Source organism: Orcinus orca, chromosome 3 (assembly GCF_937001465.1).
Source record: "Orcinus orca chromosome 3, mOrcOrc1.1, whole genome shotgun sequence".
NCBI lineage: Eukaryota > Metazoa > Chordata > Mammalia > Artiodactyla > Delphinidae > Orcinus > Orcinus orca.
The window spans coordinates 121,162,728-121,178,299 of NC_064561.1; the positions used below are offsets into that span (position 1 = coordinate 121,162,728).

The 15,572-nt window shown below is 40.4% G+C and overlaps 1 protein-coding gene across 5 annotated transcripts in view; it reads right to left on the bottom strand.

Annotated features, from left to right (window-relative positions):
• Positions 1-15,572, bottom strand: part of RASGRF2 (Ras protein specific guanine nucleotide releasing factor 2) — a 240,895-nt gene that overhangs the window by 138,089 nt on the left and 87,234 nt on the right. For all 5 annotated transcript variants that reach the window (XM_033409052.2, XM_004281652.3, XM_049707660.1 and 2 more), the window contains 4 exons: positions 14,900-14,989; positions 10,781-11,034; positions 5,385-5,464; positions 4,810-5,003 (listed from right to left, as the gene is read on the bottom strand). In XM_033409052.2, the coding sequence (XP_033264943.1) occupies positions 4,810-5,003; positions 5,385-5,464; positions 10,781-11,034; positions 14,900-14,989 (618 nt within the window). The remainder of the gene's footprint in view (positions 1-4,809; positions 5,004-5,384; positions 5,465-10,780; positions 11,035-14,899; positions 14,990-15,572) is intronic.

The following is a 15,572-nucleotide window of genomic DNA, read 5'->3' on the forward strand; positions in this document are numbered from 1 at the left end:
ACAATCATCCAGCGAAACATAAGGATTATTTCCCCATTTTACGGATAAGGAAACAAGGCATGAAGAGGTTCCATAACTTGCCCAACGTGGCCTCATAGTAAATGGCAGGGCCAGCCATGAGCCTGGCTCTGACCAGTGCACTAGCCCAGTGGGTCTCTTCTGCAGGGACTGGGTTCTTACTCAGCACTTAACGGGACCTCTAAGAATGAAGAAAGTAAAACAGCTTCCCAAGGCCCTGCTCTCTTGCAGGTGGTGGCCATCGTTGGGTTATTTGCTAATATTTACTGAGTGCCCGGATTTATGCACTGGCACAGAGGGTAGCGCCATAAGCACAGACGTTGATCTGCAGCTCATACTCTGGGATCATGTCCTAGGGAATGTCATCCAGGTTTTGGAAGTGCAGACTCCTCAGTTATAGGAGCATGAGGCACAGGAGACCCCTCCCTCAGAAGCACGTGGGAGGAGGCTTTCTGGCTCTCTATCCCATAAACTTCTCACTAAAACAGCTGGTTGGGACATTCCATTTGGTGAAGGCTCCTGGGATAAGTATGCTTTCAAATATTCCTTTTGCACAATGCCATGATTGATAAAAGTTTGCCTCTAAGTTAGTTCTACAAGAAAATCAAGGCAATCAATAGCTAATGAACTCAATTTTTCATAACGAAGAGGGCAGGAGTGGGAGAGCCTGACTACTTATAATGCACTGAAAACCCACAAAACTAAGTTTAGTCAATAGCTTCATGATCCTCCCCCATTAATTAAATCTATTTTAGAGAGCTCCTTGGCTAAGCTTCAAGTGGATGGATTTGAAAGTAACTGGCCCACCTCGTGTTTCTTCTGGTGAAGAAACAAAAAAACCCTGAAATTACCAAAGAGTAGGCAAAGGACTTCTGCAGGGAGAAATGGACAGCTCACCAAAGAGCTCATCTGTATATTCAAGAACTGATGATAAATATGTCCCCCTGAAACCAAGGATCATAGCATTGTCTAGGTGAATCATAATTCTCCTTTCAATTATGAAATAATACTTGTACTTTGTAGACACTAATTAGCTTGCTGTCCAGTTACAGTAAACAGGTGACTAGAGCAGGAAGTGGTTACTTTCTGGAAGACCTCTAACAGTGCTATCTTTGTCAAAAGCAGATTTCATCATCTGCTGACCTATGGATGTATGAGCAGCTGAAGCCAATTTAAACAGTACCAGCTAAGCCACTGTTTTTGCTAAATAAAAATTATGTTAATGACTACATTATTGTCTACAACAAACTTATTAGTAACATGAACTTACTTGTCTGATAGTTCAAATGAGGATACATTCACTGCATCATCAATTAAGGATAAATTCACTCTAATTCCTCCATGTTTCCATAGTTCAGCATAATTCATTGACAGCAACAACTGACTTACTCAAAAAAGGGCCCAGGAAGAGGTAGAATATAACACTTTTCTAAATATACACAGGCTACCATACGACCCAGCAATCCCACTACTGGGCATATACCGTGAGAAAACCGTAATTCAAAAAGAGTCATGTACCACAATGTTCATTGCAGCTCTATTTACAATAGCCAGGACATGGAAGCAACCTAAGTGTCCATCGACAGATGAATGCATAAAGGAGATGTGGCACATATATACAATGGAATATTACTCAGCCATAAAAAGAAACAAAATTGAGTTATTTGTAGTGAGGTGGATGGACCTAGAGTCTGTCATACAGAGTGAAGTAAGTCAGAAAGAGAGAAACAAATACCGTATGCTAACACATATATATGAAATCTAAAAAAAAAAAAAAAAAGGTCATGAAGAACCTAGGGGCAAGATGGGAATAAAGATGCAGACCTACTAGACAATGGACTTGAAGACACGGGGAGGGGGAAAGGTAAGCTGGGACAAAGTGAGAGAGTGGCATGGACACATACACACTACAAAATGTAAAATAGCTAGCTAGTGGGAAGCAGCCGCATAGCACAGGGAGATCAGCTCGGTGCTTTGTGACCACCTAGGGGGGTGGAATAGGGAGGGTGGGAGGGAGGGAGACGCAAGAGGGAGGAGATATGGGGATATATGTATACGTATAGCTGAATCACTTTTTTATAAAGCAGAAACTAACACACCATTGTAAAGCAATTATACTCCAATAAAGATGTTAAAGTAAATAAATAAATATACACAGGCTAAAAGTTTCCTGTTACAGTACCTCTCTTTCTCCCTCTGCCCCCATACCAAACTTTGCCTCCATATGCAGACTTAAGAGAAGTTCTGGGCAGTGGCCCCTTGGCAGCATGAGCTAAGGTCACCTCTTCCATTCTTGTTCTACAGGAAAAAAGCATCACATCCCAGCCTCATCCCAAGGTATCCAGCCTACACTGGAGCAAGGCAGATGTGCAGAAGTACCACCGCTAATATGATGTACGCCGAGGGAAGTAGATATAGCTGGACCATCTGAGGGAGCAAATACCTTCAAGGACTCCTTAGTGAAAGGACCAAAAGGGAACAAGAAGCATAGAATGAACCTAGTAAAAACAACCTTCAAGTTTCTAAAAAGGGCAGTTTTCCCCCAAGTGTTCCATGTGGTCACTCCTAGGGAGAAGGCAGGAGGGAGAGACACCAAGGAGAATAAGGCCCTCAGGCAGCAACTCCAATGTTTAACCCTCCTTGGTCTGTTCAAAATAGCTACAGAGAAGTGAAATAGTTATGGGGAAGTAAATAAATAAGAGCACAACTCAGCACTCTTTCAATTTGCACATTTCTTGCAGTTGGACCAATTCTGGCTAAATTCTTTAAGTCTGAGGCTTCGCCTAGCATCTTTTGGTTACCCTGGTCTTAAAGAAACCAGAGAACCTCAACATCTGACCCTTCAGCTAAATTCTAGATTTGGGGCCACCACAGTCTTGGAGGGTGGGATCCTAGGCTATTAGAAAGCTCCTGGCAACACCACAAGTTGCCCAGCCCAAAATTCCAAAACCTGTCTACTCCCCCAGAGAGCTAGAGCTCTGGGAGAGAATTAGAGCTCAGCTGCCCCGATTTCAAGATTAAGACACAGAGATTCAGATTGGTTCAATTATGTTTCCCAATGCTACGAATGAAGGGTGGGCAAGACATGCAGATCTCCTAAACATTCTCAGTCCAATGGTCCTTTTCTGACATTATGGGAATTCCCTGGCGTCAATCAAAATGCCAAGTTGTTTTTATTGGGCTTAAACTCCAGGGGGAGGAAGGAAGGTTGTTAGAAGAATATCTCAGCATTTTTAAGAAATCCAAAGGCCTTTGCAAGGCCCTACATTCAACTGTGTTTGGATACCTCACCTAAAATGCAAGGACAGTTCTGCCATTTTAAACCATTGAGAGACTCACACCAAGGGGAATAAACAGTACTGGAAAAGACATTACTGGGCCTTCAGAAAGGGAGGCGGGAACGTCTCTGAATGTGAACCTCTTCCACAATCCTACCTTTGTATGTTCATCTAAGCTGGGGGTTGCTAGGCAGATACAAGTTAGGGTATTTAATCATAATCTAGAGGTAACTGCCATAGATTCAAATAGAATCTTAGAACATTGAACTACATAAAATTTGATTCACTGTAAATAAAATCTTAAATTATAACTTTGTATAAGGTTTTTAAAAAGCAATTTTTTTCTTTATAGTTTTTCTGGTGAAATATTTGTTCAGAGAGTCAAAGAGTTAAACAATTCAGTTCCACAGGAGAAAAAAAAAAAACCACATTAACTGTATAAAGTTTCACGCTACTTAGTTTGTTACAAATGCATCCTTTTGGTTTTGAAAAAATCTCACTAAACTTCTATGGTGACTTCCAGGATTTCAGTCAGGAGTGACAAACTTTAAGACAAACAATTATGAACCAGAATATCATTTCTCTCTGAGGCTACAAAATGATCAGCTGGGGTCAGAGAGGCTGGTTCCAGGGGACAAAGCTCTCCACAGGAACCGTAACACACATGATTAGGAGAATCATTTTGCCACATGACAGTTTGGAAGCCTGGCCAGAAGCCCCACAAATTCCACAATGGGAACGCTCAATGCTTTTCCGAAAGAACAGAATCAACACTTTTTAAAAGGACAGGAGATTCAATTCACATCTTGGCCTCTGTAGTTCTCACTAAAGAGCGGTAAAGTCTTAGATATAGGAAAGAATGCAAGTGTACTTGATCCTTTGGGTTGCTCTAATCCCAAAAAGTGACGGTCAGGACAAGCTCCAGCCTCACTGCAGCAACCTGACTAGGGGCCAAGAGTCCCCAGGCCTGGCCAGTGCCTCTGGCTTCTTTGTCTCCACAGCCTCTGTCACAGGGAAGGTCCTCCTTTTGCTCTGCAGAGCTCCAGCCAAGGAAGACTCAGCAGCAGTCACAACAGGGCAGGAAAACAAGCACCTTCCCAGCAGTCCTTCCACTCTCCCGGAACCTTTTATGCAACCAGCACGCACTGGAACATTTGCACAGCATCCTATTTCTGTAAACCTAATAATATTTTTAAACACGCTGGAGGAGGAGACTCCATGGAAGAGGTCTGTGAGGAATCTTTCTATAAAGAGAAATTTGTGCCGTTTTTCAAAAAAATCGTTCCTTGTTTGTCTCAAAAATTCCTGATTTTCTTACATACACTAGACAGACTAGAGAGAGTATGTGTGGCATAAATTTGTTTATCTCAGGGTCAAGCTCAAGATGACAGATGATGGATATGTGCTGTAACCCCCCACAGGGAGTACTTGCACATATCATGCTGGACACACTGGGTATCAGTCATATCGAGCTGGAACAAATGACTTGCAAAATGCATCCCAGGTGACTTACCTGAAACATTGGATAGGTCAAGAACGTCTCCAGCATCCTCCCCTCACAGGCAGGGTTAGCTTCGTACTGTTTTAAGAGTTTGTCAAAATCTCTGTTTTGCTTACAATTGGCGAGCACTTGGAGGCTGTACTGGTGATTACGCACAAATTCTTGATAAATGTTCAGCATGGGGAGCAAAATATCAAACAGATCAGCTGGAAAGAAGAAGTAAACATGGTAGTTTCTCTTGATGCTCTGTAAATTACCCAAGGTACAGGGAGAAACTGTTCACTCCGCAGGGATGGCAGAGAGCAGCTCCTGGCACCAGGTGTCACACTCCATGGCCCCAGTCCAGCTGCCTGAATGACTGACCTGGTAGAACACACCTCACAGTAGAGACCAACTCTAGCCCCCAAAGAACCATGACGGGCCAGGGGAAAGGATCAAAAGGGCAATGAGCCAGAGTCCCAGTGCCTGAGGAAGCTCACAGATCATTACGGAAATTCAGACAGCTTAGGGCGATAACATTGAAGCTATTTTACTCTAACTGTAGCCATATTAAGAGAAAATCTTCTCTCTCTAAAGCATGGACTTACCTAAAATTAAAGTAGGCCAATTGGCTATCCTTGCCTTCAGTCCTTGATGAAAGATTTCATGAAGAAACATGATTGTTTCACTATAAAATATGAAAATATAATTTAGTCACTGCAAAGAGTCCATTTTGTTAAAGAAGTCCATTGAGGCCTTAAATCCTTAATAAATACATGATATTCATGTCTCTGAGGGCCTCCAAACTATACACCCAATAATGACATAGATTATACCAGCTCCCACAAAGCAATTTATCTTTCAGACAACCTGAAAACCTCAAAGAAAATTCTGAGCTAAGCCTCAAATGTTGAAAGATGGTAAGCACCAAATCACTGTCATATAACCCTCTTTATCGATTTATAATAAAAACAGCTTTCTACTGTTAGGATGTAGCCCTTCTTCAACAGATAATCAGAAAATTAGTTATGATCCTTCTCTCTTCAGATTTAATTCTAGATGCTAACTCGGGGAAAGCTCTCTTTAACTAAAATGAGTTTTGACAGGAGAGAGGGGAAAAGACTTGACAGACCTCTACCATTACGACTCCTAAGACACCCATGACAGAAATGTAGAGGAATCTTCTAAAAAGGATGGAGCCTATACAGATATACTAAATTGAAGAGATACATACACATAAATTAGAGATCCAAATTTCTAAAAGGTTCAGGAAGGGTAGTTACCAAAGTAACATTTGCTTTCTCCTCACTAGAAGAAAGGAGAACATTTGCTTTCTCCTCATTCCTACTGGAATGAGCCTTTGAAGGCTTTTCTGAACTACCACATCAGCACAATCAAATACAGGATTATTCATGTCAGTGAAATACTTTGGTTTGTTGTAAGTCCAATTCCACTACAAGAAACCAATGGGAAGTCCCTACTATTTCCAAATGGTCCATGAAACACAATAGACACTGCTTGAAGACTGTGATTTGTTTTTCTTGGATAGAAATTTTAACTAAGCAGTGTTTGTTGTTTAATGATTTCAACCAAATCTAGTTTGGTAGATACTGTAGATTAGTCTTTCAATCTCCATTCCATCCCCCTTCTAGGTGGAAAGGATAGAGAGGTGAAACTACATTTCCCAGGCTTCCTTGCAGATAGGGTTCTAGATGTAAATTCAGTTCCACCCATAGATGCACTTGGTAAGACATGGAAGGCATTACATTTTTTAAGTATAAACTCTGTGTTGAAATTCAAAATAATTGATCTGCCTAGGGCTTCGATTTCAGAGGCAAGGAAAGAGAATGTAGTTAAACAACAGAAATGACAACAAACATCTGATAAGCCTCACCTCTAAAAACATAACTCTTCAAATCTCCATCTGGGACCAAGTATAGTAAACAATTGCTAATTTGTAAGAAGAGCTTATAGCTTTCCAAAAAGAGGCACAGTTATCTTTTTTTTTTTTTTTTTTTTTTAGTGGTACGTGGGCCTCTCACTGTTGTGGCCTCTCCCGTTGTGGAGCACAGGCTCCGGACGTGCAGGCTCAGCAGCCATGGCTCATGGGCCCAGCCGCTCTGTGGCATGTGGGATCTTCCCGAACCGGGGCATGAACCCGTGTTCCCTGCATCGGCAGGCAGACTCTCAACCACTGCGCCACCAGGGAAGCCCAAGGCACAGTATCTTGATTCAGAATTTAAACAATATGACAGACCTGGCCTTCCACATTGCAGATAGGAAATCCAGTGGAAACATCCCTAGAGGCAGCCTAAGACCAATGTGGTACAGGCTTTGATGGCATCGCTATCAGAGTACATTCACAATTCTGTCCATTGCCATTAGAAATGTTAAAACTGCATACTTAGGAGACTGAAGTATCATCAAAATGCTACCTGTATAGCCTGAGGATTAAGAGCTACCCCTCATTCCCTTAGGACATCTCACACACTTGAGTGGGGCCACTGCCGCCCAACGTGGGGAAACCTCGCAACAGAAAAGCTTACATTTTAATCTTATGCTATCAGACTACTGTCCATCATCCTTCCATTTTCCAGTCTTCTACAGACCCCCAGCCACTCTTTTAACTCCTTGAGCTCTTAGCTCCCCGATCACTGTCAGTCCTTTCGCCAACACTACTCTTGTCATGGTTTTTGGTGACTGCGATATGCACACAAACAACATTCCAATGACGTAGCCTCTCTCGGGTCTTTGAACTTCTTCCTCTAAGGATCTTGTCTTCCATTGACCTCAGTCAACACTACCTTAATTGTACTCTAGACCTTGTCATTGTCAATAACTGGATCCCCTTCCCTATCTCAGTTTCAGGCACACTATTCTACGACCATCTCCTTATCTTTGAGTTCATTGCCTTTGGAAACCTGACTCCCAAAATCCCTTCCCACCACCAGGACCTGAATCCATTGATCCTGCCACCTTATCGTTGACCAAAACCCCTTCACATCATTTCCTTCTTGGAACAGTTTAGATTCCATGGCTCAATGTTATAATCCCTTCCTTGCATACACCTTCAACTCCCTTCTTTTCTCACTTCATCATAGTAATCTTGCACAATACCAGTACCAGTTAAACCCAACCCTTCACCCACTCTCCACCTGCACCCATGCAACTGAAAGTGGCTAAAGACTATACAGCTATTCACTGTAAAGTCATAACCACGAGCCTAATATGGGCTTTTAGCGCTACCTAGCAGTTATATTACACTTCCCTCATCCCATCCATTCAGTTTTTTGCTCGTTGATCACTATTGTACACTTTTTCCTCTCTTCCCTGACCCTAACACTTCCCTTCCATCAGCACTGTTACCCGATGTCCTTGCTTCCTACCTGCATATGTGTCCAGTACTACTCCTCCCCTGTCCACCTAATTCCAATCTCTTGACTTATTCACCACATTCTATCCACTTCTGCCTATGCAAGTTTACTGCTCCAGAAATTATGTCCTCTCTTTCCTACATCATTCCCCCCCTCATTATTGGTGTCATTTTTATCCCATCGAAACACACACACACACACACACACCCCTTTATATTTTTACATTTACTTCCAGGTATTACCCTGTTTCTCTGATCCTCCTTACAGCAACCCTCCTTGAAAGAGTTCTCTCTACCAATTCTCTCCAATTCCAATTCCCCTATTATCACCTAATCAGGCTGTGGTCCCCCATTAAAGTTACCAATATGCTCTAAGTTGTTAACCTCGCAGTCAGTTCTCAGTTCTTATTTTATTTGACCTTCTTAACACAGTTGCTCATTCCCTCTTGCCTTGGCTTCCAGGACAGCCCATCTCCTGGTTTGCATCCTACAACCCCAGCTGATCCTCTTCATTCTCGTTTGATGGCTCTTCATAGTCCTAACCTCTCAATGTTGGCAATGTCCCAGGGCTCATTCCTTGGTCCTCTTCTCTCGTTCATTTGTGCTTACTTCCTTGGTAATCTCATTCAGACTAACAGCTTTCAATACTATCCATATGCTAGTAGACTCCCAAATTTATACCTCCAGCCCTGAAATTCAGACTAATAGCCAATCCTGCTCACTTGATTTCTACATCTGGAATGGCTAACAGCATCTCAGACTTGACAGGTCAAGATAAAAACTCTGCATCTTTTCTGCTAAACCTGTTCTTATGTCAATCTTCCCCACTTAATAAATAGCAACTCCATCCTTCTAGTTGTTCAGGTCAAAATCCTTGGACTTTTCTGCAAAATCCACATCAAACTCACCAACAAATCTTATTGGCTCTACATTAAAAATATACCCAGAATTCAATCACTTATCACTACTTCCATTACAATCATCTCTTGCTTAGACTATTGCAATAGCCACCTAACAGGTCTCCCTGCTACAGTCATCTCTCACCTGGTTTATTGAAATAGCCATGAAACTGATCTCCCTATAGTCTATTCTCAACAGAGAACCCAGAGTGAACTTTTAAAACGTAAGTCATATCATGCTACTTTTCTCCTCAAAACCCCACCAATCTCTCCCCATCTCATTTAGAGTAAAAGCAAACATCTTTACAATGTCCTACTGTTATCTCTCTGACATGCCTCTTCACCCACACTGACCTTGGCAGTTCCTCAAACAAGCAAGGCTGGCGTGCTCCAGCCTCAGGCCCTCTGCACAGGTGGTCTCCTCTGTTTGCATCACTCTTCCCCCAGGTAGCCACATGGCTAGCACCAACTGCAATCTCTGCTCAAATGTCAACTTATCTTTGAGGCCTTCCTAAAGATTGGCTAGAGAAACTATGGGACATTCACATAATGTAATAGCATGTAGTAATTTTTTAAAAAATAGAATGCTCTTTAGATAGCAGTATGGAAAGATGTCCAGGATATATTAAGTGAAAAAAGTAGGTATATATTAAAGTACTTGCCTTTTGTGTAAGAAGGGGGGAAACAAGACTGTGTATTCATGTTTGATTGATCTACATCAAGTAACACTGAAAGGATATAAACAAAACTAATGAAAACAGTTACAGATAGCAAGTGAGGAAAATGGGGTGGGCAGAGACAGAGTTAAGAGTGAGACTTCTAACAGCTGTTTGATGTTTTCACGTTGTTAAATAATTTTTGAACCATGTAAATGTATTATCTACTCAAAAACAAATAAACAACTAAAATTTTAAGCAAAATATCCAAGCAGTCCCTTTCCTCCCTTCTCCCCTTTCCTTCTTCATTTCTTCCACAGCACTCATCAACATATAAAATACTGCATCTTACACTTACTATTCATTGTCTATATTCCCACATCAAAATTTAAGTTCCATGAAGGCAGGGACTTTCTGCTTTGTTCACTGATGAATTCTCAGCAGTAAAGGCACTATAAATATTTACTGAGCAAATAAATTTCCTAGAGATTCTCAGGCCCTGTGTCAGTTTTTGTTCTTCCTAAAGTACTTCTGTATAGATTACATGTAAAGACCCATTAATCACTCCATTTCCCTCAGTTTATGAAGGAGAGAATCTTCCCCAGCACACAACTCAATAACAAGAAAACATACGTCAAATAGAGAAGAAAAAGAGAAAACTAGATGACAAGATTCTAGATAAAGATATGAAAATTGAGCGGCTTCCCTGGTGGCGCAGTGGTTGAGGGTCCGCCTGCCGATGCAGGGGACACGGGTTCGTGCCCCAGTCCGGGAAGATCCCACATGCCATGGAGCGGCTGGGCCCATGAGCCATGGCCACTGAGCCTGTGTGTCCGGAGCCTGTGCTCCGCAACAGGAGAGGCCACAACAGTGAGAGGCTCACGTACCGCAAAAAAAAAAAAAGATATGAAAATTGGGGGTAATAATGAAACGCCAATGATAGCTTTCTTATTTTCAATATGATAAGCTCAAAAAAGTGAATTTATAACTCTTCTTTTAAGTAACTAAAGTAAAAATTCTTTTAAGAAACACAAGTAGGTTTTTCACACAGCTCTTTAATTTATGCCAAGACAAACCTGTTGAGAAAAATACTGCTGACATCATCGTGGCTGATGGGGGGCTTCTTGGAGCTGGCCGCCATGCGCAGGGGCCGCAGGAAGCCGTTGACCAGGATGTAGAGCTGGTGAACGTACTCCGACTCGGCCTCAACCATGGTGAACACAATCTGGTTTCTCTTCCTCATACTTTCAGCATGAGGGGAACAAATGTAATCCTGCACAATGGTCTTCCATTTCCTTCTACATAACCATCCTCGCATGAAGCTCTGAACCTACAGAACAACAACAACAAAACAAAAAACAAAACAAGAATCTCAGGGCAGTGTGAGACGGCTTTCTTAAGCCAGTCAGTGGGGTGTCCATCCTGTGCCATACACACACCCTGCTCTTGCATTGGTGCACTCGTGAGCCCACCACCAGAATAAATAATGTCAGGCTTTGGACCAGATAGCAGAAAAAAGATGATTTTAAAATAATATTTTTCTCAGCTTCACAAGTTTCTTCCACTGTTTAAGCTGTTTAAGTCTGCCTATAAGGACATCAGAAATTAGTAATATCACATATTTAGTTGTTAACATTTCAAGAAAGGAATAAACTAAAGGTTTACTCTTTAACAACATAAAACCAGATATTAAAAATTTTTTAATTGTGGTAAAAAAAACACACATAAAGTTTACTATCTTAATAATTTTTAAATGTATAGGTCAGTAGTGGTACGTATATTCACATTGTTGTAGAAACAGATCTCTGGAACATTTTCATCTTGCAAAACTCAAGCTCTATAACTAATTAAACAACAACTCTCCATTTCCCCCTTCCTTCAGCCCCTGGCAACCACCATTCTACTTTCTGTTTTTATGAATTTAATTACTTTAGGTATCTCATATAAGTGGAATCATACAGTATCTGTCTTTTTGTGGCTGGCTTATTTCACTTAGCATAATGTCCTTAAGGTTCATCCACGTTGTAGCACGTGTCAGGATTTCCTTCCTTTTTAAGGCTGAATAATATTCCGTAGTATATATGTACAACGTTTTGTTTATCCGTTTATCTGTTGATGAACATTTGGGTTGCTTCCACTTCTTGGCTATTGTGAATAGCGCTGCAATAAACACAGGAGTGCAAATATCTCTTCAAGATCCTGCTTTCGATTCTTTTGGATATATACCCAGAAATGGGATTGCTGGATCATATGACAGTTTTATTTTTAATTTTTTGAGAAACCACCATACTGTTTTCCATAGCAGCTGAACCACTTTACAATCTCACCGACAGTGCAAAAGGATTCCAATTTCTCTGTATCTTCATCAGTACTTGTTATTTTGGGAGTTTTTTTGATAGTAGCCATCCAAGTGGGTGTGAGGTGATACTGCACTGTAGTTTTGATTTGTATTTCTCTGATGCTCAGTGATGCTCGTCATCTTTTCATGTGTTAGTGATTTCTCTAAAGAATCACCTTTGAGAGAAATGTCTATCATCTTTAGAGAAATGTTTATTCAAATCCTTTGCTTATTCTTAAATCGGGTTTGATTATTGGTTATGGCTGAGTTTTTTTTTTAAATTAAGCTTAAAAAATAAGTGTTAGAGTGCTTCCCTGCTGGCGCAGTGGTTGAGAGTCCGCCTGCCGATGCAGGGGACACGGGTTCGTGCCCCGGTCTGGGAAGATCCCACCTGCCGTGGAGCGGCTGGGCCCGTGAGCCATGGCCGCTGAGCCTGTGCGTCTGGAGCCTGTGCTCCACAATGGGGGAGAGGCCACAACAGTGAGAGGCCCGTGTACCGCAAAACAAAACAAAACAAAAATATGTATATATAAGTGTTAGAGATCAGTTCATAAGACCCCTTCTTTTTACAGATGAATAAACCTGAAGGCCAAGTCTAGTTGCAGCTTTCCTGTGTGGTTAGTCACACAGGAATGACTTGGCCTTCCTATACCTGCTTTTTGTTAACTATAAGGACTCTCTTTTCCAGCCACATGGGCAAAACACATGTTAACAATTTACAATGGTGTTATTTTGTGGAAAAACAAAAACAAAACAAAAACAAGAAATAAGGCTTAAGATCAATTTTGTAGGAACATGAAAGATCAATTTTGTAGGAACATGAAAGGCTCTAAAATTGATCTGAATTCCCTAGAAATGATTTGAAAAATAACAGGCAAACTGGACAAAGTGCACTGGCCTTTGCATTTCAGCCGACAAACATTTACTGAGTGTCTTTTAAATGCCCAAGTAAATGCTGGGTGCTAAGCAGATAGGTGTATGTCATAATCCTTAACCCAAAGGCTCTGCTACTAACCTGCTGGGTGAACTTGAACTCTGGGCTCCATTTCCTTATCTATAAAATAACTGACCAAAATATCTGAAGTCCTTTCTAAATATTAAAAAAATTATATGATAATTTATTAGGATTTGTTATATCTAAGTGGCAGATTCAGCAACAAAGCAGGTCGCAAATTCATATATAATTAAAAGCATTAAATTACTACCAAATGTATTTTTTAGTATCATTGTTTTCTTTTCAACACATTCTTATACTTTTTTACACTATTTCACCCATATGGTCTGAATTATCATGCACTTAAACAACTATTCTTCTTTTGCAATATTTAAAATTCTCTCATTTACCAACTGATGTCAGCATACTATCAATTTGTATAACAGGCATTCATACAGTTGCCATACCTCAAACAATAAAAATTAAACACATCTTAGTAGAATTATGTGGAGGAAATTATATGCATATTATTTGGAGAAATCTAATGGGAAATTTCTGTGAACCAATTTCAATTTTTGGTCTCTTGAAGTTAAAAAATTATGTTGATATTTATCAAGATCAGAATAGAGAAACGAATTCATTTGTAAACATCCCTTTCCACACAGACATTAGTTTGACTGGGGACACAATGGACCATAGAGTTAAATTCAAAACCTATTTAACAAGTTCAAAAATGAGGTTTAAAAAAAATTATTTCTATTAAGAAATAGGAAGATAGAAACTATAAAAATTGTGTATTTTATCATTATTCCTTCATTTAACAGAAGTATTTTCAAAAATCAACTTAACTGAGTTTTGTGTTAAATAAAATCTTTCTATTTACTTGGGCATTTATTACCTGCTGAGCAAAAGCTGGCTTACTTACTATCAGTTTCTACAACAGGACTTTACTACAATTGTTATTTTACTGATACCTTTGTTTATATGCAGCTGCATAAGCATTCATCTTGTAACAATAAAATAAAGCAAATTCAATTTAAAAATTTTTAAATTCTAAGAGAGGAATGTTGTTATTTTACTTTGTTATTTCTTGAAAACTGAAAACAGTGCAACTTAGCCATAAGCAGCATTTCTATTTCAAATTCTGAGCAATATTTAAAGTTTTGTTGCAACTGAAGGGGAATAATTACTTAGCATGAGAAAATAGGAATAAGAAAAAATTTAGAAGAAATAAAGTTCTTCAACTGTGAAGCTTTTCACATAATGTTAAAGCTGAGTAAGTGCTTTTATCCAGGACAATTAAGATTATGGAACTCAAAATCAAGATGACATAAATCAAAGTAGACTAGAGTGAGTGCCAGGGTCTGGTTAATTGCAAAAGTTGTACAGTTGTAAATGACAATAAGGTGAAAAGAGCTGCTGATTATGTGGATGTTAAACAAGAAAGAAACAACAATAAACCAGAAACCTGAGCAGATGTATTGATTCAATCTCCTCACACGTTCAAAACAAAACAAAACAAAAAATTCTCTAAATAAGCACTGAAGACTAAAGCTAAAAGAAATGTTTTTGAAATGCAATTTAAAAACTACTCCCCCCAAATATAAAAGCAGCACAAAATCAGAAGGTTCAGCGGCACTTAAATAACCCAACTGGAGAACACTACTGTCTGGCTTCATGTCTGGCTTTGGCATCCTTCTCACAGAATCTACAAGTGGATGCCCAGAACTGGAAAGAAATCTCAAGCTGAAACTTTTCCAGAGAAGTAACCGTGTGTGATCACTCTGAAGGGCAAGTCTGGGAGCCATCGGAAGAGAAATACCAAGATTGTTCCCAGCTCACAGTCAGGGTGGCAAAGACATCACTACAGAAAGACCCCTGGTCACCACGCTCTCCCAAAGCTGGAAACCCCCAGCATCCTACCTTTTTAATCTTCTTGATGTCTGGATCCTCATCTTCTTGATTGCTTTGGTAAGGTCGCATTCGTTCCTTGGTTTTATTAAGAGCGATAATCTATAACACAAAATTGGTCCATATCATGATTTAGGAAATACTAGACTATAGCCATAAATCATAGGAAGTTATGCCTACAAGGTAGTTTATCCTCAGGAAATGTTCACTTTTTATGCACCTTATCTTCCTTCGGTGCTGAGGCAGGGGTAGCCTGAACTTCACCTCAAGCTTGTTTTGCTATGCTACTAACAAAAGTGCTTACAAGAAGTGACTGTGGAAAGTGTGAACTGGGATCTGGTTTAGAGAAATGTTAGTCCAAAACTGGGCCCTGACTGCCAGTGATGACCAGACCAAGATCTTCTCAGCATCTCAGTGACATGTCAATCATCTCACCAAAGGCAGCTTCCTGTAATGCCCTGTGATCTCCAAATGCAGTGACACTCAGCTCAAAGCTCTTGCTTCCTATAATCAGCCTGTGGCCTTCCAAGTACACACAGTATAGCACTCACAGATCTCCTTGGGGAAATGGTAACTGCAAAAGGAACTTCGGAGCCCAGGGGTTGGTCCAAGCCAGCCAAGAAAAGACCAAAAGGCAAAAAGAACTGAAACAACTTGGGATCTCTTTAAAGACCCAGCTCAGTTC